The sequence below is a fragment of the Solanum verrucosum genome, unplaced genomic scaffold (genome assembly GCF_900185275.1).
Source record: "Solanum verrucosum unplaced genomic scaffold, falcon-dt-bn FXZP01000306.1, whole genome shotgun sequence".
Classification (NCBI taxonomy): domain Eukaryota; kingdom Viridiplantae; phylum Streptophyta; class Magnoliopsida; order Solanales; family Solanaceae; genus Solanum; species Solanum verrucosum.
In genome coordinates, this window is record NW_026020398.1 from 2,383,510 (window position 1) to 2,407,359 (window position 23,850).

Here is a 23,850-nt window from a genome sequence, read left to right on the forward strand (position 1 = left end):
GGTGCCAATCAAGATTGTGGTAAGTGATGGTGGTGGTTCTGGATCGTAGTTAATTGTGATGCATAATGATTGACAATAGTAATTAATGGTGATTCTTGATCGTAATAGTTATTGATGACAATTAATAATTGTGAAAGACGATAATAATAGTTAATAATGATAGTGAATGATGACGACGGTCGGTGATATATATTGGTAAGTGATTGTGGTGGTTTTGTTAGTAATTAGAGGTTGTAATCGTAGTTGATTAGTACTATTGATTACTGAAAAAATAATTAATAATTTAGGATATAACTATTTATGTATAGTCATTTCATATTCTAGCTTACATAAAATAACTACAATTATGTGAAATTACAAAATAATAATTAAACTCCATATTTAATATCGTGAATTTTAAAGAAGAATTTAATTCAATTATCCCATCACACTCTATGTACTTTAATTCAATGTTATAGAGTATCAACGTGGAGTGGAATGATATGAAATAAACAGAAGATAACAGAATGGAACAGGCATGCGCACTGCCTGCTGTCCTCGTCTTTTTCACTGTTGTTAGTTTCCGCTCGATGTTTGATATCTATATTAAAACTCGATTTGATTATATTTAGATTCATGTATTATAAGATATTTTTTTTTGCTTAGAGAGACATTTGTTACTCAATTCCTTTTCATTTTTAAAGACATGAACTTGAGACCTCTGATTAAAAACAAAGGAATCTTAATTATTACGTCGATATTGTCCTCTTGGTCTACTTTACCTTTAGGATAACTCAATAAATAGTAAAAAGTTGATGGAATCTTAGGATGAAATGAGACCATATATTACTAATATTTTAATTTCAATATGTGGGTATTATTATTATGAGTGCATGTGATTAGCCTTAATTAATTATGCACTTTGCCTCGACTCTTTGTTGTTGTTTAATAATTCTCATGGACAATAATGATATCCACTGCTCATCTACATTTAGCTGCCTAACCTATTTGTCAAATTTCAAAAAGCAATGTTTTTCTACTATTTTCTATAATAGTATTGATTATATCAAATTAAGCATATTTTGGCTAATTTTACAAAGCATATATTATTTCCTATCAACACAAATAAAAAAGAAAAAATTATCTAAAATTTTACTTCTTTTAAAATTTTAATCGATGACATCATGATTCTCAAACTAGCTTGCCTTTATACTATTAGGGGGTTGTGTGGTATTGACATTTTATGTGTGGCTTATAAGTTAATAGGGTTTCTTAAAGGGTAACTTATCAAAATTCCACTAATTTAGATACTAATTACATAAATATACGATAGTTTACAACATTACAAATCTTATCAAATTTAAGTACATCTAAATATGTTCAGATACATGTATCTCAAAATACATAATCTAAATATATTATATCCAAATGAATCCGCATGTTTTTAAAATACATAGACAAATCTTGCACACCTCCTTTCCATCTCGCTCGCCACTCTCTTAGCTCGCTCGCATTTCTTATATCCCAGATACACGCGAATCACACCAAGTGAATCTAATGTGGTTCGCATGTATCACGAATACATAAACAAATCTCATTCACCTCCCTCCTGTTCCGACTCACCTCTCTCCCTATTTCAATGTATCTAGTAACAAAAAACTTGTATCTAAGTGTAACTAACTTGAATCTGATATGAAATTATTAATTAGTGAAATAAAATATAATTATTTCAAACTATATAAAAAATTAATATATAATATTTGTGTAATCAAGTAGTTTCTCCGTCTTGCGTAACAACATAGATGAGGTATCCTTTAGCTAACAAGTATAATTCCAATGAAAAAAAGATAAATGCAAGATCAATCTTAATTTCAAATTCAATCAGAGGTTACATATTACTATTATTTGAGACAACACCAAAATGCAAATTCAATTTTCCCATAGTGATTAGTTAAGTATATTCCATATAGCTTTTCTAAAAATCAAATAAAAATAAACAAAATAAATATAACTCTGCCAAAAAACACCCACAGAGGATTGATTCCTTCTTGACCACTAAAGTTTAGAGAGAGAGATAAGGCACTTGAGACCTACTTTTGACTGAAAAATATTCCCCTCTCGAGACAAAATCCAAGGAGGAAAACAAAAACAAAAACTTCAAAGTGACATCACATCTTAGTAACATTACATTTTACAGAAATTCAAGCAACATCAATGAAATAGACTTGCACAAACTAGAATAATTAAAAAGGTGTTAGATTTAACTCAAGACAGTAATAATTCATAACCATATGTATCTTGAACAAGTGATATTGCTTGAATTATAGAACTTGCATTACATCAAATAAGGTTGATGTTGTATCGATGGGCGATCGTTTCTTGATACATGTGAATGAGACTTATTTGGGCCTCTTCAAACCGGGCTTATCTTTCACATTATAACATTCAAATATAAAGAAAATGATTTTATAAGGCAGAGCAAGATAGTTCTGCTTAACCTGAAGAGAAGCATGATACTTTTGTCTAAACTTGCACCAAAACTTGATGCTTCTGATTTCAATTCTAGTGAGACTAGTAGTGCTTAAGAAATTAACCTGCAAAAAATGAATTCCTCGTTTTCAGGTCGAAATTTTGAGGCATAGTTTTGTACTAATATCTGCAGGGGAACCATCCTAAATTAAACCTTGAAACAAATTTTTGAACCATGATCATTGGTACACCCAGCCTCAAATCGAGGAAGGACGAGAGCAAACAGCAAGTCCATTGGACTTCAAAACCGCTAATCTTGTGCCAGAAATGTTTCACTACAAGAGAAGGGGAAAAAGGCATGCATGGCATTAATAACTTGGTCCTACCGTTATACCAGAGAGCCCCAGCTCTCCAATTCCTAAGGGCAATACAAGTAACACGAAACCACAATATCTAGAGCAGGGAATTGAGTAATACTCTCAACTGAAGCACATCTTAACACAAATCTATTGACCTCGTTCTATTTAGATGGCATGTAATCCAATCGGCTAGCAATGGCTATCTTTTTTCGGAAGTCGAAATCAACCTTCTCTAAGTCGTTAACAGTGCCCAGGTAACCATACATGACCCTCTTCTTCTCTCCAGTCCTATGATCAAACTTGCAAAGGTCAGGATTGTTCTCATCATCCTTGCCTAGAGTCAAGGGCTGCAGTCGAGCCCAACCATTTCTCCCATGGTTATCTTTCTCAAAATATTCAGCTAACCGCATGGCTTCCATCAAACCTGATTGGTCGCTTGCAAACTTAACCAGGGTAACACCTAGATGACCATCTCTGCTATACAAGGCCTTTGCCTTGCCACCGTGAAATCCAATACCTGAAAGTAAAATTGGCAATTGCAGTAAAGAAACATCAAGAGATGCAGAGATAGAGCTAAGAACAAGCCTGGAGAAAGGATGACACTGGTGCCTTATAACCAGTTCCACATACATAAATTGGCAGCAATACACTATCTAAAGTAAAATAGGAAAATGAAGCATAGGAGGTGTCAAGAAAGATATAATCCTAAAATCAACAACCATTATAGAACAAGCACTAACTTAAGGTGTTTAAGGAAAAACTTCTATGCATAATAGCTACTTAAGTGACCATACCACGGCCCAAACTGATGTTTCGACTATGCATGCAATAGTCTACCCCTTCTCTTGTTTATATAAAAGATATTCCTATTACCAAAAAAAGAACAAGCACTAGCTTACGATCAGTTCCACACACAAACACTAATGATAACAAATGTTAATAGGAAGTTTTAATCTGACATCCTCTCAGCTTTTCGTTTCAGAAAAAGTGAAAAATAATAGGACAAGGAAGGAGGACTTATAATGAAACCATTGGCAAAGGCATTCATGTCATGAATCCTCCAACAGAATAACCCATGGTTAGCAAAGCTTAATGACCAGTATGGTGGTGGTAATAATAATAATAATAATAGCAACAATCAGTGGCGGAGCCACAAATACTTGAGGGGTGTAGACCAACACCCCTTTGTCGGAAAATTACACTGTGTAACAACAACAACAATAATAATAATAATAATGCAATTCCTAGAACACCAAAATACTTGAGCTAGCAAAGAAATGGTAAACATCAAAAGAACAAACTGATGTGTTAAAGCATCTTCAAAAAACGGATTCAAACCAAGTTAATCATTTTATATAGAACTCAAAGAAATAGGCACTGCACCAGTTCTATGAACAAAGATTCCTCAATAGAAACAAGATGCGAACAAATCCTCATTACCCTAACTGTACACTGATGTTCTTGATGAATTTGAAGGCAAAACCACCAAGACTCTTTAACATCCCCAAAAGAACACATCAGTGAAACCCGGTTTAAGTAGACTAGAAAAGGAACACAAAACTACCTCTCCCTGTATCCACAACAAAGTTTAGCATGGACCAAGAAAGGAAACTACCCCTGCTGGAAAAAGGTTTATTGAACCCAAACCAAATGCATTTCAACAGTAGATATATATAGAAGAACTTCAGGAAGCTGAGGTCCAACTCTTGAAGAGAGGAAACAATCAAGTTGCAATCTCATACATGTTGACCATGTAGAAACAGACAACTAAAAATACAATCATATCACTGAGTTCCTCACAAAGAATTGCACAGGTTCTATTTCTGGGAAGATGTCAATTATAGTAATCGTCAAACATCTCACTGAAAGTAGAACAATGCCTGAAGTCACATTACAGATTCATTATACCGATCAACAGCAAAGATTTCAGCTTTTGGACATTGTGAAACATGAAGAACAGATATAGTGGTTACGCAAAATGCATGAAGAATAGAATTAGTCCAAGAGAATGCAATTAATGCTCTAAATACAAGTTAGCAACACAAATGGCAGGTTGCACTGAATCCCAGCAATCCACATTATTCTCCGAAAAATGCATTGACTGCTGACTAAAGATCCAGTATAGTGACATGACTGAAGATATACATTCTTAGGCATGAAAATGCATGAGCATATCAGCCTATAAACAATGCTTTTCGCTGCTTCTGATTCTTGTTAGCATTACAATTGGCATGCAATCCGCCAAGTTCATTTTTTCTCAAAGGTAACAGAACTAATATTGAGAAAATTTTAAGAAGAGCCAAGGGGCTTTTCTGAAAGAAGTCGATTGTGGTATCGTTCCAGACAGTAGCAACTAAAGAATGTTTTGATAAGTAAGACGATTCATTTCGTCTGAAGGGCACCACGAAGGTGCTGGAATATTTACAATGCACAAACTCAGTGTCCCTCCGTAAATGTACAGAACTAAGGAAACCTACAAGGGAGTATTTCATTTACATTTGAACTTATACCGCAGAAAGACAACCTGAAGAGCATTTAGAGCGCTTTTTCATAATATAAAACTGCAATGCCATTAAAAGTATTATCCCTAATATCAATTCGGATGTGATTTAACACCCTAAACATGATAGGATGTTCCCTCCCTCCCTCTGTGAGGCCTTTCATGTCAATTTCCTTGACAGATCATCTAATCAATAAAAAATACATAAATTCAACTCTAAAATCCATTAACCTACTTGTACAAGCCACCAAGTTTGCTTTTACAGTCCACTGCAAGACGTGATTAACAGATTTAAGATTCTAAACTGCCTCAGATCCTATGATTCTTGGCATAAGAGACGACCCTCGCAGAACACTATCGAAGAGCACACTTGCAAGTAGACTAAAAAAATAATCACAAACTGCTAGTGTGCAAGACGGCAGTGATTAAGTGAGACCACTGACAATGCCAAAACACACACCATCAGCAAAAACGGCATTGTAAATCAATCAAATGGTCAGACAAATTACCTAAGTACTCGTCCTAAAAAAAGGAACACAGATATTGGGTGGAGATTTTTTAGATGTGGCAAGTAGCTATGACTGTTATACGTCTACAAAAGGATAGCGCAGTGGAAACTCCCCTTGATGAAACGATGTGAAAAGAAACAGAGATGGATGTCTTACCTTTAAGGTAACTATCCATTGCCTTGTTTCCCAAACCCTCCATGCGCCCATCATCGCGTTTTCCTGTGATAGTGTTATGGATTATAACCAAAGGCGGCCACAAAACTAGATCATCTCGGTTTGCAGTTGCTTCATCAGCAGATAACATCTGATATGACTTTGAGTGATCAGGAGGTGTCAAATAGTTCCATCCCATCAGAACACATAATGCTTTGTGAAAGGCCAAATGGTCCACAAGTGAATCAGCACTCTCCGAGTTGTAGGCGTGCATAATGAGAGAGTGCATATCAGGAAAATCTTTTGAAGTCCTGTGTTGTTTTCATGTCAAAGTTACGAAGTACTTCAGAGTTATTCCTCAAAAATTCCAAGTTAAGACTTAAGTCTAAACAAAAGCAAAAGCATTGAGCAATAAAAGGAAATTTGGGTAGTATTATTTCAAGGTGTGGAACTCCACAAGGTGCAATGATACTACTTTTGAGTTTTTGACAGTTTGCACATGCAGCACATTACAGCTAAAATTCACCCAAAAATGAGATGTAAATTGCCATCAGCCAACAAATTGTCTTTACACCTACTCTGAAGGGAAAGAAATCTCTTTAGAGGTTGCAAAGGGAAGTCAAACAAGTCAGTCTCAATTGAATGTAAACATTGAGATTTCTCCACAGTGCAGTAGGATAAAAGAACATGTCGTACAAACTACCATCATAAACAAACCACCTATTGTAAACTTACTATGAACTACATTACAATCAAATGAGTAACAAGTATAAAGTAAAGCATAAAACAGCATACAGACCATGCACATACCTACTTTTTCTGTCCCATAACAAGATGGGGAGAAAACCACAGCTGAAGAAATTAAACAGGACATATTTAATGTTCCTCCTTCGCTAGTTTCCTACAAGCAGCCTTTGTCATACTATATTTTTTTTAAAGTAAAAGGGTAAATGTATTGATTACCAGCACACACTGGAGAATGTGCAATTAGAATCAGTACAAGTTGTGTAAAGTGCTCAGAGATTCAATCATGGCTTCAACATCACCAAATAAGGCCAAACTGCACTAAAATGGAAGTGTAGAAATACATTTCTATTTGACTATCTAACGGGATTCTTTTTTTGCTCTCAAATATCTAGTTGTTACTTCCCTTTTAGGTGGACCACCATATGGAAAAAGCGGGGCCATTGTGTGCTGCAACAACCACAACCAAGATAATGGAAATGTTCAGCAATCACACAACAAGAATTCATAAACAAGAGGTCCCTGATTTAGCACACATTGACCTGTTGAAACTCAGAGGCGAGGCCACACTAAAAACTGCTCTGATTATCCACAATCACATACCATTTTCATCTCCCATGGAATGCAACAACCTGGTTCAACCAGCTTTATCCAAAAAAAAAAAAAAAAAACAATGCGGTTCGACCAGTTCAGCCACATAGTGATAATACAGCATTGTGAAAGTAGAAGCTACTCCTCCACCAACAGGAACCCTTTTTAGTTCAAATTGAGAAAAAATTTGAATTCTTGACAAAGTTCAGAACAAGGTACAGATAAAAGCTTTTCTATGGCCTAGTGATCTATAAAAGAGAACTATTCAAGGACAGAAACTCCGAAAGAGTTATGCCTAGATAATATGAACACATTGGTGGGATTCTACCAAGGTTGACTGCCTTCAAATCATTTAGTCGATAATTGCATCACATATGACTAAATCCCCATATGTTAAATAGTCAAATCATTTTCATCAATTTACATACATCTAAAACATGAGAAAGAAGAGTCAAATACAGTTGTATTGCTGTGTATAGAGGACCACTAGTCGAGCATTTAAGCAGGTAGCTGCTCAAATCTTTGCATCATGTTCTACCTTCGGGAACTGAAAAGGCAACTCAACTCATCACAAACTAATGTGATCAAGCATCTAATTCATGGATAGAATATAGCTCATCCGAAAAATTCTTTAAAACTTTCATGGTGATCATCACACAGGACGAGCTGGGAAGAGCAATAGCTCAAGTAACTAATCAATGAAGGAGTAGCTTCCGAGGTTTAAAATGCCTCACCACGAAGAATAAAGAATCAACACAATAAGCTCTGTATAGCTAAAAGCTAATCTCGAGAAACTAATGAATTACATTACACAGACAGCAACTAAGCTGTAACTGTCTATCAAATATGCAAGTAAAGAAAAGCATGTAAAAAAGTCTCTCCCTTTCCTTCTCTCTCTCTCCCCAAACACGAATATGGATCATGGCTCCCTTGCTTCGTATATCTGTGACTATAGTCTATAACACTAGTATTATACTTTTTAAAAGCAATCATAGGATTAAGTAAAATACGTAAACAGGGGCAATGATAGAAGATGAAAACAAAACATAAATGAGGCCTCAACAGATACTCATAACTAATGGGGTAGGTCTCCTTACAATGCTTCATTTTACTTACATTTTCAGAACATAAGTTTGAGTGTTGAGAAAACATTGTTGTTGTTACTGATATTATTGTTCATCTCTGTCAATTCAGATATAAAATAAGATATACAACCAACATTTCCTGTACACTCAACATCCTTTCGCTTCTTCTGAGCTATGTCACCTGCACCACCAACTACCCCCCACCTCTACTTGCTATATTAGTCTTCTTTTTCACTTAATAACTATTGTTCTTGTCCATTAGAACAGATTCCCACCTCGACCCATGCACCTGGATCCTATGAACTAAACATGAGATATAGAGACATGTGTAGTATAACACCCTAAACCCTATATTGGGATTGCTCCTGATACAATGCTATATTGATATCACTTACAATCTTAATTGGGAATTGAAGCAGTCATTAGCAGCAAAATAAATGTAGCAGCAGAATACTCTCCACTAAAACCTACAGATTTCTTTACTAAAAAAAAAAACCCTACAAAATTCCAAGTCAACTTAGTCCTACATTTGATCTGATTAATTCCAACACTTAATTTACATACCAAGCATAGATCATTTTGAAGAAATACAGCATTAGAAGTGCAAATAGAACAAGGAAATTTTTTACATGAAATATAAAGTATATAGTCTACTCACAGCACACCAATAAAATTAGATCAAGGAAATAAATATGGGAGTTAGTAACATAGGTTGCCATGGGGAAAACTTACCATGGGACTAGATACACTATCGTTAGCTTGAGAATTAGATATGATTGTGGTAATAAAGGTAGCTTATCTAGCAAATGATATGGCTTTAAGAATGCCACCTCAAAAACAAGAGACAATGACTCACAATGATACGAACACATATGAATCATGGACCAACAACATCTCAATCCAAATTTAATTGAAAAACAACATTTAGTATATACTAGAGGTAAAACAAATGACCTTTTAAAAATAGCATACAACCACACATCTATTTTTTGTGATATTGCAATTACGCCTTCAAGGAGATGAAGACTGAAGAGAGAAAGTGTGCGCGAGTGAGAAGAGAGAGAGAGTTCAGCACATTTTCCAACATTCAAGGGCAACTAAATTTGAACAGCTTATCAAAAAAAAATCTAAAATAAGAGCAGACCAGAAAACAAGCCATCCAACCTCTGCCCGAGGGAAATTTCTTGCAGACCTCAAAGTGTGGTGGGTAACGAGTTACATAACAAAAGATAAATTTACAATGCAAAGCAGAGTCGTTCATTTTATAAATTGAAGCTACCTAGCTATTTGCTGACAAGTCAAGACACAAGCTCAACCATTATTTGCCACATGTTTCAAATAAAACATGATCATGGCAGCACCTTAAGTCAGCATCTCTAACAACTAAAGTTAATTATATCAGTTCTCTAAGAATCAAACACTTTCTCCAATTAACTTGGAGCTAGCTAGTTCCTTATCTAGCTGCCAAAGGCCCTTAATCCCTACCTACAATATCTTCTGCCACAATAGTCCAAGTTAAACAGAAACGGTCTGAAAACCCAATCCTGAAATACACATAAACCGCCCTAAAAGCATAGAATTTAACTTTTCTAGTAGATACTTTTAGTATGTGCATGAAAGTAGCATCTACTGAAGAAAAGCTGAACTAAAGGTCATTTTACTACTTATCCAAAGACGGTCTAACTCAAAACTGAACCAAAACAAGCATTCAATCAGCAGATCAACAATCTAAAAACATTAGAAACGCAATATAATCCTAGTATATTCCCACACCTGTTACAAGCAAGACACTGCAAACGCCCCTGCTTTCCATCAGCCAAATAACTCCTTTTGACATTAGCAGTGTCAAAAATTAGCTTCACCATAAGCAAAAAAGACTTCTTTAATGCACTTTGATCCACCTCATTGTGCTTAGTCCTACTCGCACTCCCTTCAAAACCTCCACTTCTCATATATTTTGCAGGCCTATTCATTTCTTCTCCTCTACCCATATACAAACTACTTGACCCGGGCGGAACCGGACCAGCATTTCCATGTTCCAACACTTGTTGCCTTAACCTATCAAGCCCATCCTTTCCCTCGTCACCAAACTTCCTCTTCGTTGCACCATCACCAACACGTCCCCCCTCTACTCCTATTGGATTCCAATGATCCGGATTCCTATTCCTCATAAACGCATCATCTGGAAACTGCCTCTCAAATCCTAACCCCGGCGGCCCACGAAAATCCGGCCGGGTAAAAGCTGGAAAATCCTGATAATCATGGGGTAATGCGAAGTAAGACCGTACTGAACCATCAGCTAGAACTATGGTTCTACGTTCAAGCATGTGAAATCCATATAAAGGGGGTGGAGGTGGGTCACGGAAAGGGAAAGGGGGTAAGCCAAAGTGAGCATTCGGGTCGGGTTTTGGTGATGGATTCTTAATGGGTTTCGGATTTGGAGTCGTAGGGTGATTGGGGTTTGTGGTTTTTGGAGAGGGCTTTGATTTGGGGTCGCCGGATCCGGATGCGGCGCAGGCGCGGGCGCCGGCGACTGAGGTTTTGGGATCGGAAGAAGGTTTCTTTCCGGTGGTGGATTCCCATCGGGATTTCCGGTGTGAAGCAGAGGCAGAAGAAGGAGCTGGCTTGCTGGAGGAGGGTTTTGGAGGGTTACCTCCTGCCATCCTCTTTGAGTTTTTTGATGCGGCGACTGGAAGCTAGTTTTTGGAAGAGTTGAGAGAGATCATCAGTTATATGTAGAAGGAGAAAAGAAGATTCCAGAACAGGGGAAGAAGGTAAAATATGAAAATTTATCAAAAGAATAATAATCAATTGCTATTAAATAATTATTTGTCCTTAAATGATATTGTCAAATTTATATTTGTGTATTAAATTGATTAGATAATGATATTATAATGAGATAACTTGTGAAGATCTGGTAAAGAAATACGATGAGTGATTTAAACTAAGATACAAAATTTTTTTATCTTGATCTTCAATCAGTTTGACCGCCATTGTCGACTTTAGAATTTTCAATTATTTGAACTTAGCAACTTTATGTATACAGAATTAAATGAAATTCATATGTTCTCCTTTATATATAGCTAAATATTACTGATAGACAAGATCCATAAATATATTTTTATAAAGTCTATTAATTATTTGTTATTATTGTTGAATAACAATCGATGATTATCTTAGAATCTTGTGTAACGTTGATTGTTCGAACAACTCTATTTTGATTTGTGTCTTGCACATGGCACCGCGTCCTGGGAACTAGATGGGCTCTAGTCACAACACTCAGTTATTGATGATAACACATTGAACTTTTCCTAAATGAAAATCGCTTTTCACCGATCTCTCCAATATTGTTGATTTCGCTGATTCATATCCGATCTATGGCTTTTGCCAGGTGTTAACTTTCGACTCATTCACTGTCAAGCTCAGATTTCACTCCATACAACAAACTTAGCAAATAAGCAAATTATAGTTCATAAATAAGGTATTGAAATATTCTAAGACTTCGCATTAATAAAATCACATATTTCATGTTCTTTTATAAATAATATTTGCAGTTACATGTTATTATAAACTTTGAAATGCAAATGATTTTACAAAGAACTCATTGATCCAAAAAAATATAAAATAATAGCAATTAGTCATTCTTTAATAAAGCTTTCACATTATACAAACAATCTATTCACATGAGTAAATGTCTTTTTTTTTGTAAATTTTTAAATAATGGATCTATTTTTACAATATATAAACTTATGAGTCAAATTTAACATTTAAAAAAAATTAAAATCAAAACTCCTACTTAATTTCTTAGGTCATTAGTACGAATATTTCTATTTTGAGTTGGTGGTTAATTTTTGCTCCTTAAATTCATTGTTTTCAATTTTTGCACATTTAACACTTTTAGGACCTAGCTACAACTCTTTATTTGTTGTATGTTCCTCTTGCTCAAACAAGATTTCACAGAGTCGAGTTCAAAAAGCATCTTTATATGTATCGGTAACAAGAAAATGGTGAAAAATACCATCAAACCGAAAAACAATAAAAATTGCAAGGTATACATATATATTTTTGTATCACAATATAACATAAGTTATGTCTTATCATAACTAATTATGGTTCCCAAGCTTATGTCATTAAATACCACAAGTAACAAGAAAATGGTGAAAAGTACCATCAAAACGAAAAACAATAAAGATTGCAAGGTATACATATATATCTTTGTATCATAATATAACATAAGTTAAGCCTAGCCATAACTAGTAATGCTTCCTACCGAGCTTATGTTGTTATAGGCACAAGTTCAATTCAAAACTCACAAGTTATGTCTTATTTTCTACAAAAATTAATGCTGATAGAAATCAAAGTTCAATTTCAGAACCCACAAACTTATTTCTACATAACTTGTGTCGGATAAGACAACAATCCATATAACTTAAATTCTTATGAAATTATACCTCTACATGGAAAGAACGAAAGAAAATATGCAACACCAATCATGTAAGATGATGGAGATTCTTTCACCCTTAATTAGTGTTTTTAGATACAAATTCTAGGTGTGAAAAAATTAAAACTAATCGAGTTGTAATTCAGATACCGGACACCAAATGAGAAAAAAAGGAAATGTGTAACAGAAACTATTGAAGTACCAAAGTGCAACTGAAAAGTAATAGGAAGGTGCTTATAGTAAGTTGTGAAGTGTGAACCAAACAGAAAGCTATCTCATACATTTAGCTAAGAGCTACTGCCACTACCACTCTTCTTCTCTGTCAATTTTCATCTCCAGATTTAATTTTCTCCACCAAAGTTGAAGTCTTTCAGCTTCTTGAGTGTTCTGTGTGTCTATTCTTTGGTGGGTATTCTATATTATTGCTTTCTTGGAACTAATTTACCCAAAGAAAGCTCCTTTATGACTTTTGGGTCTACCCCAATTCCTCTTTTCTATGTTTAAGAAGAATTATATTTTGAAAGTGTCATTTATACATTCTTGATTTTGGTGGTCTAATTTATATATGTGGATTAAGTTTGAGCTCATTAACTGAAAGGGACAGTGTGGTTAAAATCAGTTTGGATTAATTAGCTATGTTTTTCTTGTTGATGAGATAATTTAGCTAATGATTCTTATTTTGGTGAAGGTTTCTTCTGATGTGTATGGGGTAGCTTTTGAGTTAGGATGGCTTTCTTCATTCCAATGAATGTATGTCCATTTGCCATGTCTTGCTCTTGTCAGAAGATTCAAGGCACTGATGAATGTAAGATTTTTTCATGTTTGATGTATTTAAGTTCCAGTTCTCTTTTTTAGTCTGTTTCGAAAAGAATGTCTCTTCCCTTTTGACAACTCTTTAATTCCAACTTTGACACGTAGACATGTTTAAGACCACAAGATTAAATGATATTTTGATACATTCTTTAGTTTTAAGACTACAAAATTTAGAAGTCGTTCTTTACTTTCTTAAACTCCATGCCAAGTTAAAACCAGACAAACAAATTAAAATGTAATTTAGCACCAAAATGCACAACATTTTCTTCTTCTTGTGCTAAAGAGACTTAAGTTTTTATAATATGAACATAGACGGGCTTACATCAAGCTACACGGATAGTGAAGATATTTATAGCTGTAGTCCATAGAGCATAGACATAGTTATTTTTGTTCTAACACACAATTTCTTGGACTGCAACAGTTCAATTGTTAACCTACAATTGGCTGGAGATAGGTACCTTGCCTAGAGGGACAAAGTACTACGATTGTTTTGTGAGTGAGGCACTGGAGAAACAAGTTGACTATTGAGAGATATAGGATAAGAAAAATGAAGGAAGAGAACTTTGATACAATTACTAGGATTTCTGTTATGTGAACATGCTGAGAAGCTTTATATAGATCATCTTGATACAAATGTTGTGAGAAAATGCTTTATGAAGTGACCGGACTGTTCAGAAATATTAACTTGTTATTGCCTACACCTTGAAAGTCAAAAGGCAGAGCTGATTGCCCGCGTAGGAGGGCAGCACGCTTTGGGATGCGGAGGGGATATTATTGTCCAGCTCCTTAACCTAAAGCGGCACCGAGTTTGGACCGCAGGAAACCGCAGCATGGGCCAGGGGATCTGTCCTCTTCCTTATTCTTATGTATCCAACAGAAAAGACCTAATTGCGTCTCAACTTCATTTTTGGGTTTACTTGTCCCTCCCGATGTCAATCATAACAAGGCTGTTTCAGTGTCCAGTCTGATATTTTTTTCTTCTTTTTCTTATGTTTTATTATGTCCTTGACATCTATAGACCTCTCATGAGTACTACATTATCTACACAGTATAGTGATTGAATTGTCACTATTTCCGGAGAGTTCTCTTTTCCTGATTGCTGTTCTTTTTAACATAACAGATAAACTACAATCACGGAGTTCTGGTATATTATCATCTAAAGAAGAGGCAACTCGTCGCCAGCTTCTTGCAGTAGGTTTTGCCAGTCCTTTGGTTTCACTTTTAACATACAGCTGCAGCTTAACGGTGCCACCAGCTTGGGCAGAGGATCAAGAGATTCAAGACAAGGATGAAAGTGTGGTTGGGGCTATTAAGTCCTTGTTTGATCCAAATGAGACAACAAAGTCAGGAAAAGTCTTACCAAAGGCTTACTTGAACTCTGTAAGAGAGGTGGTGAAGACATTGCGCAAATCATTAAAGGAAGACCCAAACGACATGTCTAAGTTTAGACGAACAGCTGATGCAGCTAAGGAATCCATCAGGGAATACTTGGGTGGATGGAGAGGACAAAAATCAGTAGTCAATGAGGTAATCCTATTTTAACAAACAAAAAGTGGATGTTATTGCACTGTAGCTCATTGAAAAGTTCAGTACTTGCACATGCAGTGGATTCATTGTTTCCAAATATGTGTAGCAAATTAGAAACATAATTGGCTAAGAAGGACGCTAACATGACATGCTGACTTTAAATTTCAATTTTATTGAACCTCGACTTCTCAGGTGTTTATTATAATTAGATGACATTTCAAAGATCATTTCTGGTTTCTCAGCGCCTTTTAGGTACCCAGGCCCTATATGCACTTACCTTGCCTAGTTGCCTACTGTCAGTATAAATGAGGCTATTTCTTCTAGAATAGCTGGTCCATTTCCTCACTTTAGAGTCATATGTTTGAGGCGCCATAAAACATTCAAGTTGCACCATAAGTAGACTGTGCCAGTCCAATTATGCATTTGAGTTTTGCGCTGTTAGAGTACAGATTGCAGAAAAGAAGACAGAAGAAGCTTGCTGATGCATTTTTGCAGCAATTACTGTCTTCTTTCATTACTAACTCATTGCTTATAGTGGCTTTTGAGTTTGGGCAAACTACTATCTTGAAGAAGTTTTAGAAATCTTGTGATATAACCTGATCAATTAGTAAAAATCCCTTCCTTTGCTGGACCTAAGCCAGTCATTCTGAAGAACACTTAACCCCTTCTACCAAGGCTGTTAGCACGGAGTTAGACGGGGCTTCTTTCTCGAGTCCTGTCATTATTGCGTGTCTACACCCGTCTTCTATGTAATTATTGACATGCATTTATGCATCAATCTACACTAGCATGAAAACAAGAGTTGTATTTTAGGGCTTTTTTCCTGTAGTGGAAACAATGTTTGATCTGGTCATTATTTTGACTTAGTGCTATATTTGCAGGAGTCATATGTTATGCTAGAGAAAGCTATTAGATCTCTGGCCAGTTTTTATTCAAAGGCAGGCCCATCTGCTGCACTTCCAGAAGAGGTAAAGTCAGAGATCTTAGATGATCTGAATAAAGCAGAAGAAGCATTGTAACATGGGGTGGAAGGTCAGTGGTACATGGTGGAATAGTCCAGGTGCACGCAAGTTGGCTCGGACACAACAATAGTAAAAAAGAGCCAAAAAGAATTGTATAATGGTTCTTGATACACATAACAAAAGAGGCCAGTGCAGTATAATATCTTCTGTTGCAGTATGCTCAATTAGATATAGTCTACTTGAAAAACGTACATTTGATCAAACTATCTTTTGTTGCATTGTTTTGTTCATTAGCCCGTCACAAGATCTATTTGTGTGAAGCCTACCTATGGAAAGAAAGAAAGATGCGTGAAAGGAAAATGAAGAAAGAAATTCAAATTTGCTCTGGGAGTGTGAGATAGGCAGACAGAGCTTTTCACAGTCAAAGTTAAAGGTTTGTTGGTGGCAAGATCAGCATGCCTTCTAGTTGTGCAACTGAACGACCGCTAAGGTTCCAGCCAGTGATAGCTGAAGTAATCAGATCGGTCACCCCAACGTAGAGCTGTCATTTAAGTGCGATATTATATGCAGTCTTATCTTGCGCTACTTAGACCTTGACTTCTTGATTACACGGTTGACAACCCTTACTGTTACGCCTAGCCGTGTAGGTACTCCTCCATAAAGTGACCCCTGGGATTTCACTATGTATGTTATTGTACTCGTACTCCTCCTTGAAGTCCCTGTTCTACTAAGTCAGAATCACACTGAAGCATCCAAGAGTCGAGACAACACAATCCACACCCCATTAACAGCATCCACTAAGAAAAACTCACTATGAAAGCCAAAAATTGAAATTATGAAAATACAGAACATATGAAGTTCAAAGTTTCATGTAACCACAAGATACATAAGAAATCGATTGGACTTGGCATAGCTTCAAGTTACATCTCATTTTTTGCTGGAACAGATTGCCAGAGGCATTACAAAGGCTTCATTTAGGGAGAGAGAGAAACTTCATTTTATTCATATATCCTCCTTAAATACCATCCTTGTAATAGGCAACTTAAACGAACATAGGACACAAAACATGGAAATGACCATTGTTTTTTAAAAAAAAGTTTACAACCAAATCAAAAACCAAATGCCCTTCATCACCAGTAAAACCTCCAATATCTCAAATATAAAAGCTGAAATACTGAAAGTAGCTGCCCGCAATTCCATTCATCTTGTAGCATTCGTGGATATCAAAATAATTTCTTGAAAGAGCCAGAGAAGCGTCTGATGTATTTCAATCCACCTTCTTCTACTGCAGGAGCTTCCAATAATTATGATATACCTTGTAGATTAGCAGTGTGGTAAACTACTGCAAGGGACAAATAGAAATAAGTAGAGATCATTCCCCACTGATATTTTCAGAAGGATTAGCCATAAAAGTAACTCATTTGTTTATCACAAAATACTAAAGTACTGACCTTTTCTCAAAGAATCTGAATCTTTGCGGTAATAGATAATTTCACGATCGAGACAAAACCCCTTTTGAGCTGCACCAGTAAAAAGGAGGAAAATTGAGTTTCAGGAACTCCCTTTCATAAACAAAAATATTTGAGTTTCAGGAAAAAAAGAAAGGAAAAAGAATATTTCATTCTTGCTCATGTTAGTTCCTATCAAGTTGTGCATCTGTTCTGACATCTATGTCAACTGGGTTCATATTTGGATATAAAACCATGTTAGGGTGATGCAGAAATTTCTGGTGTGTTCGTTTAATGAAAGGAATTCCTTATGAATCAAAGCGGTAAAGAATGGTAACATGAAGAAGAGAAGAAGACATTTACACAATTCAAGCCCAGATTTTGTTAAACAAGTAGTTCTACAAACTTCCAGGGAAGACCAAACTTAAGACACCCTAAACAATAACCTCCATGATTCAAACACATTATAAGTTGTGTTAAAAATATGAAGGGGAGGAAAAATAATCAAACCTGGGGACACTTCCACCACGACGCAAGTCATATTCAGTAGCTTGCCGAAGAGCTCTAGCAAACGCCTTGAAAGTTGCCTCAATGATGTGATGAGAATTTTTTCCAGCGAGCTGTGACCAGACAAACTCAAACATCTTATTATGTAAGCACATAAAACCAGAGTAAAGAAGGGAAGAAAAATAGGTAAGTGACCCAAAAAATGAACCCCCCGTCCCTTTCCACCGTCCCAATAACCCCCTAAAAAGTCATACAAGCATTTACCTGCCGAATATGGAGCGTCATTCCAGACGTGTTGACCAAGGACTGAAAGAAGTGTTCCACCAGCTAAACATAAGAATGCGATTCAAATCAGCGGGATCCAAAGAGAAGCTATAGAAATGAGCGAAAACTTAGACAAAGCTTAAACAATTAATATTTTGTCGCCAGGAGAACATAAAATTGCTTTCTTTTCTTAACTATAATAACAATTAGGTGTAAAAGTTTTCGGCATGTACACCTGATGTTGGCACATGTTCTAAAGAGACCAAAGGCCTTAACCTGGTGCAACGGGACAGACTGCAACAGAGTAGAGAGCAAGGAGGAATGGGGATTAGAAACTTGAAACTACAGATTTATAGAGATACAATATGGAGATCAAGTTCTTTGGAAGAATGTGATCCAACAGAAGTATGGGAAGAATGTACAATGGTGTACTAATGAGGTCACAAACACCTTTGGAGTAGGGGTCTGGATAACTAGCAGGTCCTTTTGGACATCCCTGAGGTGGAATATAAGTTACTATATGGGCAATGGTAGAAAGATACTCTTCTGGAAGGAAAATTGGATCCGAAAGGAACTTTGCAAGAAACCTTCCCTGATCTGTTCTTTATATGCACCAATTCAGATACTAGTATACTACAATAGGAGAAATTTGGTCACCACAGGGATGGAATATAGTTTTCAGGAGATTACTGTATGATTGGGAAGTGGAAAGGGTGGCTGCACTGTTAGAAAGGGTGGGAAGTTTTACTGGGATGACTACTGATCCTGATATCATCAGATGGAGGCACAATTCAGATGGGCAATTTTCAGCTAACAGAGTGTACAAGACTATATGAACTGGCAGGAAGTTTAAAGGGTCCTTGGAAAGCTATTTGGAAAAGCATGGCACCATCATAGGTGAAATGCTTTTCATGGCTGGTGGTGAAGAAAGCATGTCTCACTCTTGAAGCAGTTAAGAGGAGGAAAATTCAGATAGCATCTAGATGCCCTCTTTGTATGGAGGCAGAAGAAACTAATAGACATTTGTTCCTACATTGTAAGGTAACATCACAAGTCAGGGATCTTTTCATCTGTTTGGCGAGGGAGGAATGGACATGCCAAAACACACTGCAGATATACTGAGCTGCTGGACCAGACGGGGTGGAAACAAGAGTAAAAAAAAGTGGTGGAGAATAGTGCCAGCTTGTGTTTGGTGAAACATATGGAAGTAGAGAAATGATAGGATCTTTGAAGGCAGATCCTGTTCCACACAAAAGAACAATTGTAACTGTATTACTTCTTTGTGTTTTTGGTGTAAAGAACAATGTATAGAAGAGGAAGTACAGATGGTGAACTTCTTAGGAGTTCAGTAATTAGTTTCTCCTTCTAAAATCATATTTTGGAGGTGGCCAACATACCCTTAATGCTGAGGAATACAAGTTACCAGTTTCAAGAAAAAAATTTAAAAAATTACAGGGATTGATTACCTATCAAATTATACATAGTAAAATTAGACAACACAAAACTTCTTCTATCTTAACAACTTAAATTGGATTAACCAAATTCAAACAGATGATAGTCATGAAGACAACCTTTCTAAAACTGGGGATATAGAAAATCACCCATCTACCTTACAAGAGACAACTGCTAATTCCCAAAAGAAGTCAAGTGACGAAGGAACTTGGAGATACTGAGTGTGTTCGTAGTAGAATGAGAATGTTAGACAAACCTGAGTGTCATATGTTCCAACTCTCTGAGTAGGTATTTGTACATCAAAATTCAAATGTGGCCTTCCTGATAAATCCTACAATAATTAGATATCAAATAATTATTTTAAGTGCAGATTATGATCATAGATAGGTCAATATGATTTTATTTGATAAATCGTGACATTTTATTAATATCTCACTAGGTAGGTGTGACTGTAACAAAATGAAACAATATAGTTATGCCTTTGTATCCCCAAAATTGTATCCAACAATTTACACAAACAAGAATTTCCTCTTTACACCATAAGACAGCCAAAACACCATAGAGTATTCAATTTTTGTCTAAATTCAATGTCCTGTAATTGCTTTCCCTCCACAAGAACCATAACACCACGGGACTGTTTCAAACTTCTTTTTTTAGCATCCAGTCTGCATAAAAAAATGAATACCTGAAACCAAAGAAATATTTGCTCCCATACCAGAGAAAATATTCATCTTGTCTAATCATTTCTTTTTTGATGACAAGGGAAACCCGCAGCCACTAACCTTTGGGTGCGCACAGGGTAAAACCCCCGCTCCTATGCAATAACTCGCAAACCACACATGAGAGGTAACCTGCACTAGGCAAGCCAGGTGTGATGAGATCGACCCAGAAGGCAAACCCATTGCTTTTGCTGGCAAGGGGTTTTGAACTTGAGACCTCCAAAATGGAAGTCCCAGGACTAAACTACTGGGCCACCCCTTGCTTGTCTAATCATTGAATGCAGAAGATTATATGAGGCTACGTTCCAAGTGAAAGAAAGAAGAATTTATAGATCTTGCTTTATGGAGGTATGCAAAAATTCTGCCATAGTGGTTACTTGAGATGTAATCTTATTTATAGTTGTAATTTTGCAGGAGGCTGATAGGGCAATATCCTTCAGACACAGAATATCTGACAAAATAAGTGACTGAGCTGAAACAATTTCAAGTTCCCAAAAGGTTATCCCTTACCAGTGAAACATGAACCAGAGCTTCATCTAATGGAGCTGAGAAGTCACCAAAGCGATTGATTCCCTTTCTATCGTCAAGTGCTTGCAACAATGCCTGGATAGCCCAAAAAATAAAAGCAGAAGTCACCAAAAGATAGAAGTCAAGGCTCTCAAGAGAAAGAAATAAGGAATGCAGCACACAATGCAGAGTGACTCAAGTAAATAAAAGAGCATCTCCATCAAAATGGATGTTGCACCCACTTGTGTACATATAAAATGAGTAAAGAGACCAACACATGGAAAGGACACAAGGAATTCTGAATATACTTCTAAATTACTGGTTTTAAGCTCCCTGAGAACTCACAGTTCCAATGGCAAGTGCGACATCTTCATTTGTGTGGTGATCATCAATGTGAATGTCCCCAGTAGCTTTTACATGCACGTCGAACAACCCATGTGAAGCGAGTTGCTAAGAAAACACAAACAAGTTTCAGTACTAGCACAATACCAGAAGTAATTATAGATGTAGTCAGCAACTGAGTTGAGAAGTAGAAATCAAATAGCTCCTTCTCCACATCCAGCAATGTAAATTAGGTTGTAAACTTCACAAAACTTATATCATAAGAAAGTAGAAAATTAACATGTAATTGAAGGAGAGAACAAGGAATTTTCAACTATTGAATTGTGTCAGCTCGTCTTCCAGAAAGAAACAAGATAAGATCACAGCATACAAATGCAATCCTTCTCCTATTATTCCGCAGTTTTTTTTTTTGAATGGTCTTCCTGAATAAGAACTGTTGAAACAAAAGGGATAAATGAACCTTTTTTTTCCTTTGAGGTAAATCTCTATAATTACTACTCCCTCTGTCCCAATTTATATGACCCATTAAGTTTGATCGAGAATTTGATCATGGAATCTTCAAATTTTTAAAAATAAAATTTATATATTTGTAAACTATGTAAAAGGTAGTATAAGTCACAACAATTGATAATTCAAAATACTTAAAAGATATATGAAGAATTTACGGTCAAAGATAAACTTGTTTGAATCTCGAAATCTGAAATGTGTCCCATAAATTGGGACAGAGAGAGTATTTCTACGGCCTAACAGGGGAACAGGATTTCAACAAAGTTCATATTTTTGCCCAAAAGAAAAGGAGCAGTCCAAACAATTATTTATTGCTCAGGATGTTTAACCTTTTTCCGAGATATGTTCGAGTACAACACACCAGGATACAGGATCCAAGAAATTTAGCACGTTTTGCCCTCTAAAAGCTTAGACTGTTAGGTATGGGACATTATTTACTAAATCTGCAACACACTCTCAAGTGTGGACCTGAATTTTTTTCCCCAAGTCAAGTTCGTGTATTTTTTTCTATTGGAGGATGGAGAGACTTGAGCCAGATACCATGTTAAATGATGTGTTCCCCCATGGAACACTTCTGTTATTTATTTATCAACAATGGCAAAAAACATACCAGTGTAATCCCACAACTGAGGTCTGGGGGAGGATGGTGTGTACACAGATCTTAACCCCTACCTTGTGGAGGTAGAGAGGCTATTTCCGAGTTATTTATCAATTAACTAACAGGTGAAAAAAAATTGTCTTTTCATCAGAAGAAATATCACTTACATCCAACATGTGATCAAGAAATGGGATCCCAGAATTATTCTCCGCAACACCTGTTCCATCCAAGTTTAACTTCACATGCACATTCGTCTCTTTCGTAGTCCTCTTCACTTCCCCAATTCGACCTATCAAAAACCCAACAAATACATCAACCAACTTTATCTCAATACCTTACTAGTTAAAGGCAGCTACATAAACTTCATTCAGCACATTTCCTTACAATTCTATCAAAACCCATTTCAGATTAAAAAAATAACATAAACCCAATTCCCAAAATCACAAACCCAATAAAATACATCAATCGCTGCACCTCAATCCCAACTATTCATAATCGATGTATGAATTCACTATAAAGAAACCCACTTTGATTTTAAAAAAAGTGTAATCCCACCCAATTTAAAAAACCCATTATTGAATTGAGAAAATGGAGTTACCTGTTTCCGAGGAAGTTATGGAAGACCCATTATCGAAAGCATGAGGAATCGTTGTTTGAGGTTCCATTGAAGTAGCTAGTTTGTGGTGTAAACCAGTGAAAAATTGTAACTTTTGGTGATGATTGTTTAAGGAGAAGAGATGGGTTTGTGAAAGCTTAATTCTTGAATTGAATAGCGAAGGTAGTGATGAAGAAGAGTTGAAGAGACGATGAGAAAGTGATAGCTCCATATGTGAGAGACGATTGTGAGCTCCGTTTCGACCAAAAGGCATCGTTAGCTCATAATTATGTCACTTACTAAAATTAATTACTATATTTAAAAAAAAAAAAGTTTTTTGATAAACTACTATAATAATCTTTTGTCTGATTTTTACTTGATTTACTACTTTTTTTTAATCAATTACGCCTTCCACTCATTCACCAAAATTTTAGACAAATAAAAAGAATTCATCTAATTTTGTTTTTGATCAAATTCATACATTAGCTCTCAAGATCATTACAAGAGCAAAAAATTGATAATATATATATATAATGACAGTTGACCTTCTTTTAGTAAATTTTTCGAAGACTATAGTTATAGCGATCCTGCTATTTAACTATTTTGACCATTTTTAAATATCTCATTTCTTTTTTTTGATGTTTAAAGATTCGATCATTTTTGTATGATTTCTCTAGCGCGGCCACATTTCTTTCCACCACTAGGTCACTCTTGTTGGGGGATCACAATTTTGTTCTATTTTAAGTATAAATAATTTTATGTTCCTTTTCTTTTCCTAC

The 23,850-nt window shown here is 35.9% G+C and overlaps 3 protein-coding genes across 6 annotated transcripts; 1 reads left to right on the top strand and 2 right to left on the bottom strand.

Annotated features, from left to right (window-relative positions):
* Positions 1-2,652: 2,652 nt before the first annotated feature.
* LOC125839506 (uncharacterized) lies at positions 2,653-11,140 on the bottom strand. Its single transcript, XM_049518482.1, has 3 exons — positions 10,163-11,140; positions 5,973-6,280; positions 2,653-3,324 (listed from the first exon to the last, which is right to left on the bottom strand). The coding sequence occupies exons 1-3, from the start codon at positions 11,050-11,052 to the stop codon at positions 2,969-2,971; spliced, it is 1,554 nt and encodes a 517-aa protein (XP_049374439.1). The 5' UTR covers positions 11,053-11,140; the 3' UTR covers positions 2,653-2,968.
* Positions 11,141-13,061: 1,921 nt separating this feature from the next.
* Positions 13,062-16,232, top strand: LOC125839658 (photosystem II D1 precursor processing protein PSB27-H2, chloroplastic). 2 transcript variants are annotated; one of them, XM_049518653.1, is made up of 4 exons: positions 13,062-13,235; positions 13,519-13,635; positions 14,764-15,170; positions 16,052-16,232. In XM_049518653.1, exons 2-4 carry the CDS (start codon positions 13,557-13,559, stop codon positions 16,187-16,189), a joined length of 624 nt encoding a protein of 207 aa, XP_049374610.1. In that variant the 5' UTR covers positions 13,062-13,235; positions 13,519-13,556; the 3' UTR covers positions 16,190-16,232. The 2 variants fall into 2 exon arrangements, with proteins under 2 accessions (XP_049374610.1, XP_049374611.1); XM_049518654.1 differs by having other exon boundaries at positions 13,082-13,235; positions 13,544-13,635.
* Positions 16,233-16,946: 714 nt separating this feature from the next.
* Positions 16,947-23,351, bottom strand: LOC125839590 (imidazoleglycerol-phosphate dehydratase 1, chloroplastic-like). 3 transcript variants are annotated; one of them, XM_049518582.1, is made up of 9 exons: positions 23,075-23,351; positions 22,644-22,765; positions 21,375-21,479; positions 21,033-21,125; positions 20,060-20,134; positions 18,352-18,414; positions 18,091-18,200; positions 17,584-17,652; positions 16,947-17,447 (listed from the first exon to the last, which is right to left on the bottom strand). In XM_049518582.1, exons 1-8 carry the CDS (start codon positions 23,343-23,345, stop codon positions 17,625-17,627), a joined length of 867 nt encoding a protein of 288 aa, XP_049374539.1. In that variant the 5' UTR covers positions 23,346-23,351; the 3' UTR covers positions 16,947-17,447; positions 17,584-17,624. The 3 variants fall into 3 exon arrangements, with proteins under 3 accessions (XP_049374539.1, XP_049374540.1, XP_049374538.1); XM_049518583.1 differs by having other exon boundaries at positions 16,947-17,471; XM_049518581.1 differs by having other exon boundaries at positions 16,947-17,474.
* Positions 23,352-23,850: the final 499 nt, after the last annotated feature.

Excerpts from the sequence above, each read along its gene's own strand:
- LOC125839506 (XM_049518482.1), bottom strand. The coding sequence starts at position 11,052 with ATGGCAGGAGGTAACCCTCCAAAACCCTCCTCCAGCAAGCCAGCTCCT. Across the intron at positions 6,281-10,162 it reads CAGTGTCTTGCTTGTAACAG|GACTTCAAAAGATTTTCCTG; the intron begins GTGTGGGAATAT and ends AAAACAACACAG. Across the intron at positions 3,325-5,972 it reads AATGGATAGTTACCTTAAAG|GTATTGGATTTCACGGTGGC; the intron begins GTAAGACATCCA and ends TTTTACTTTCAG.
- LOC125839658 (XM_049518653.1), top strand. The coding sequence starts at position 13,557 with ATGGCTTTCTTCATTCCAATGAATGTATGTCCATTTGCCATGTCTTGC. Across the intron at positions 13,636-14,763 it reads GATTCAAGGCACTGATGAAT|ATAAACTACAATCACGGAGT; the intron begins GTAAGATTTTTT and ends TTAACATAACAG. Across the intron at positions 15,171-16,051 it reads AAAAATCAGTAGTCAATGAG|GAGTCATATGTTATGCTAGA; the intron begins GTAATCCTATTT and ends CTATATTTGCAG.
- LOC125839590 (XM_049518582.1), bottom strand. The coding sequence starts at position 23,345 with ATGCCTTTTGGTCGAAACGGAGCTCACAATCGTCTCTCACATATGGAG. Across the intron at positions 22,766-23,074 it reads CATAACTTCCTCGGAAACAG|GTCGAATTGGGGAAGTGAAG; the intron begins GTAACTCCATTT and ends GGTTTTTGATAG. Across the intron at positions 18,201-18,351 it reads TGACGCTCCATATTCGGCAG|CTCGCTGGAAAAAATTCTCA; the intron begins GTAAATGCTTGT and ends GTCTGGTCACAG.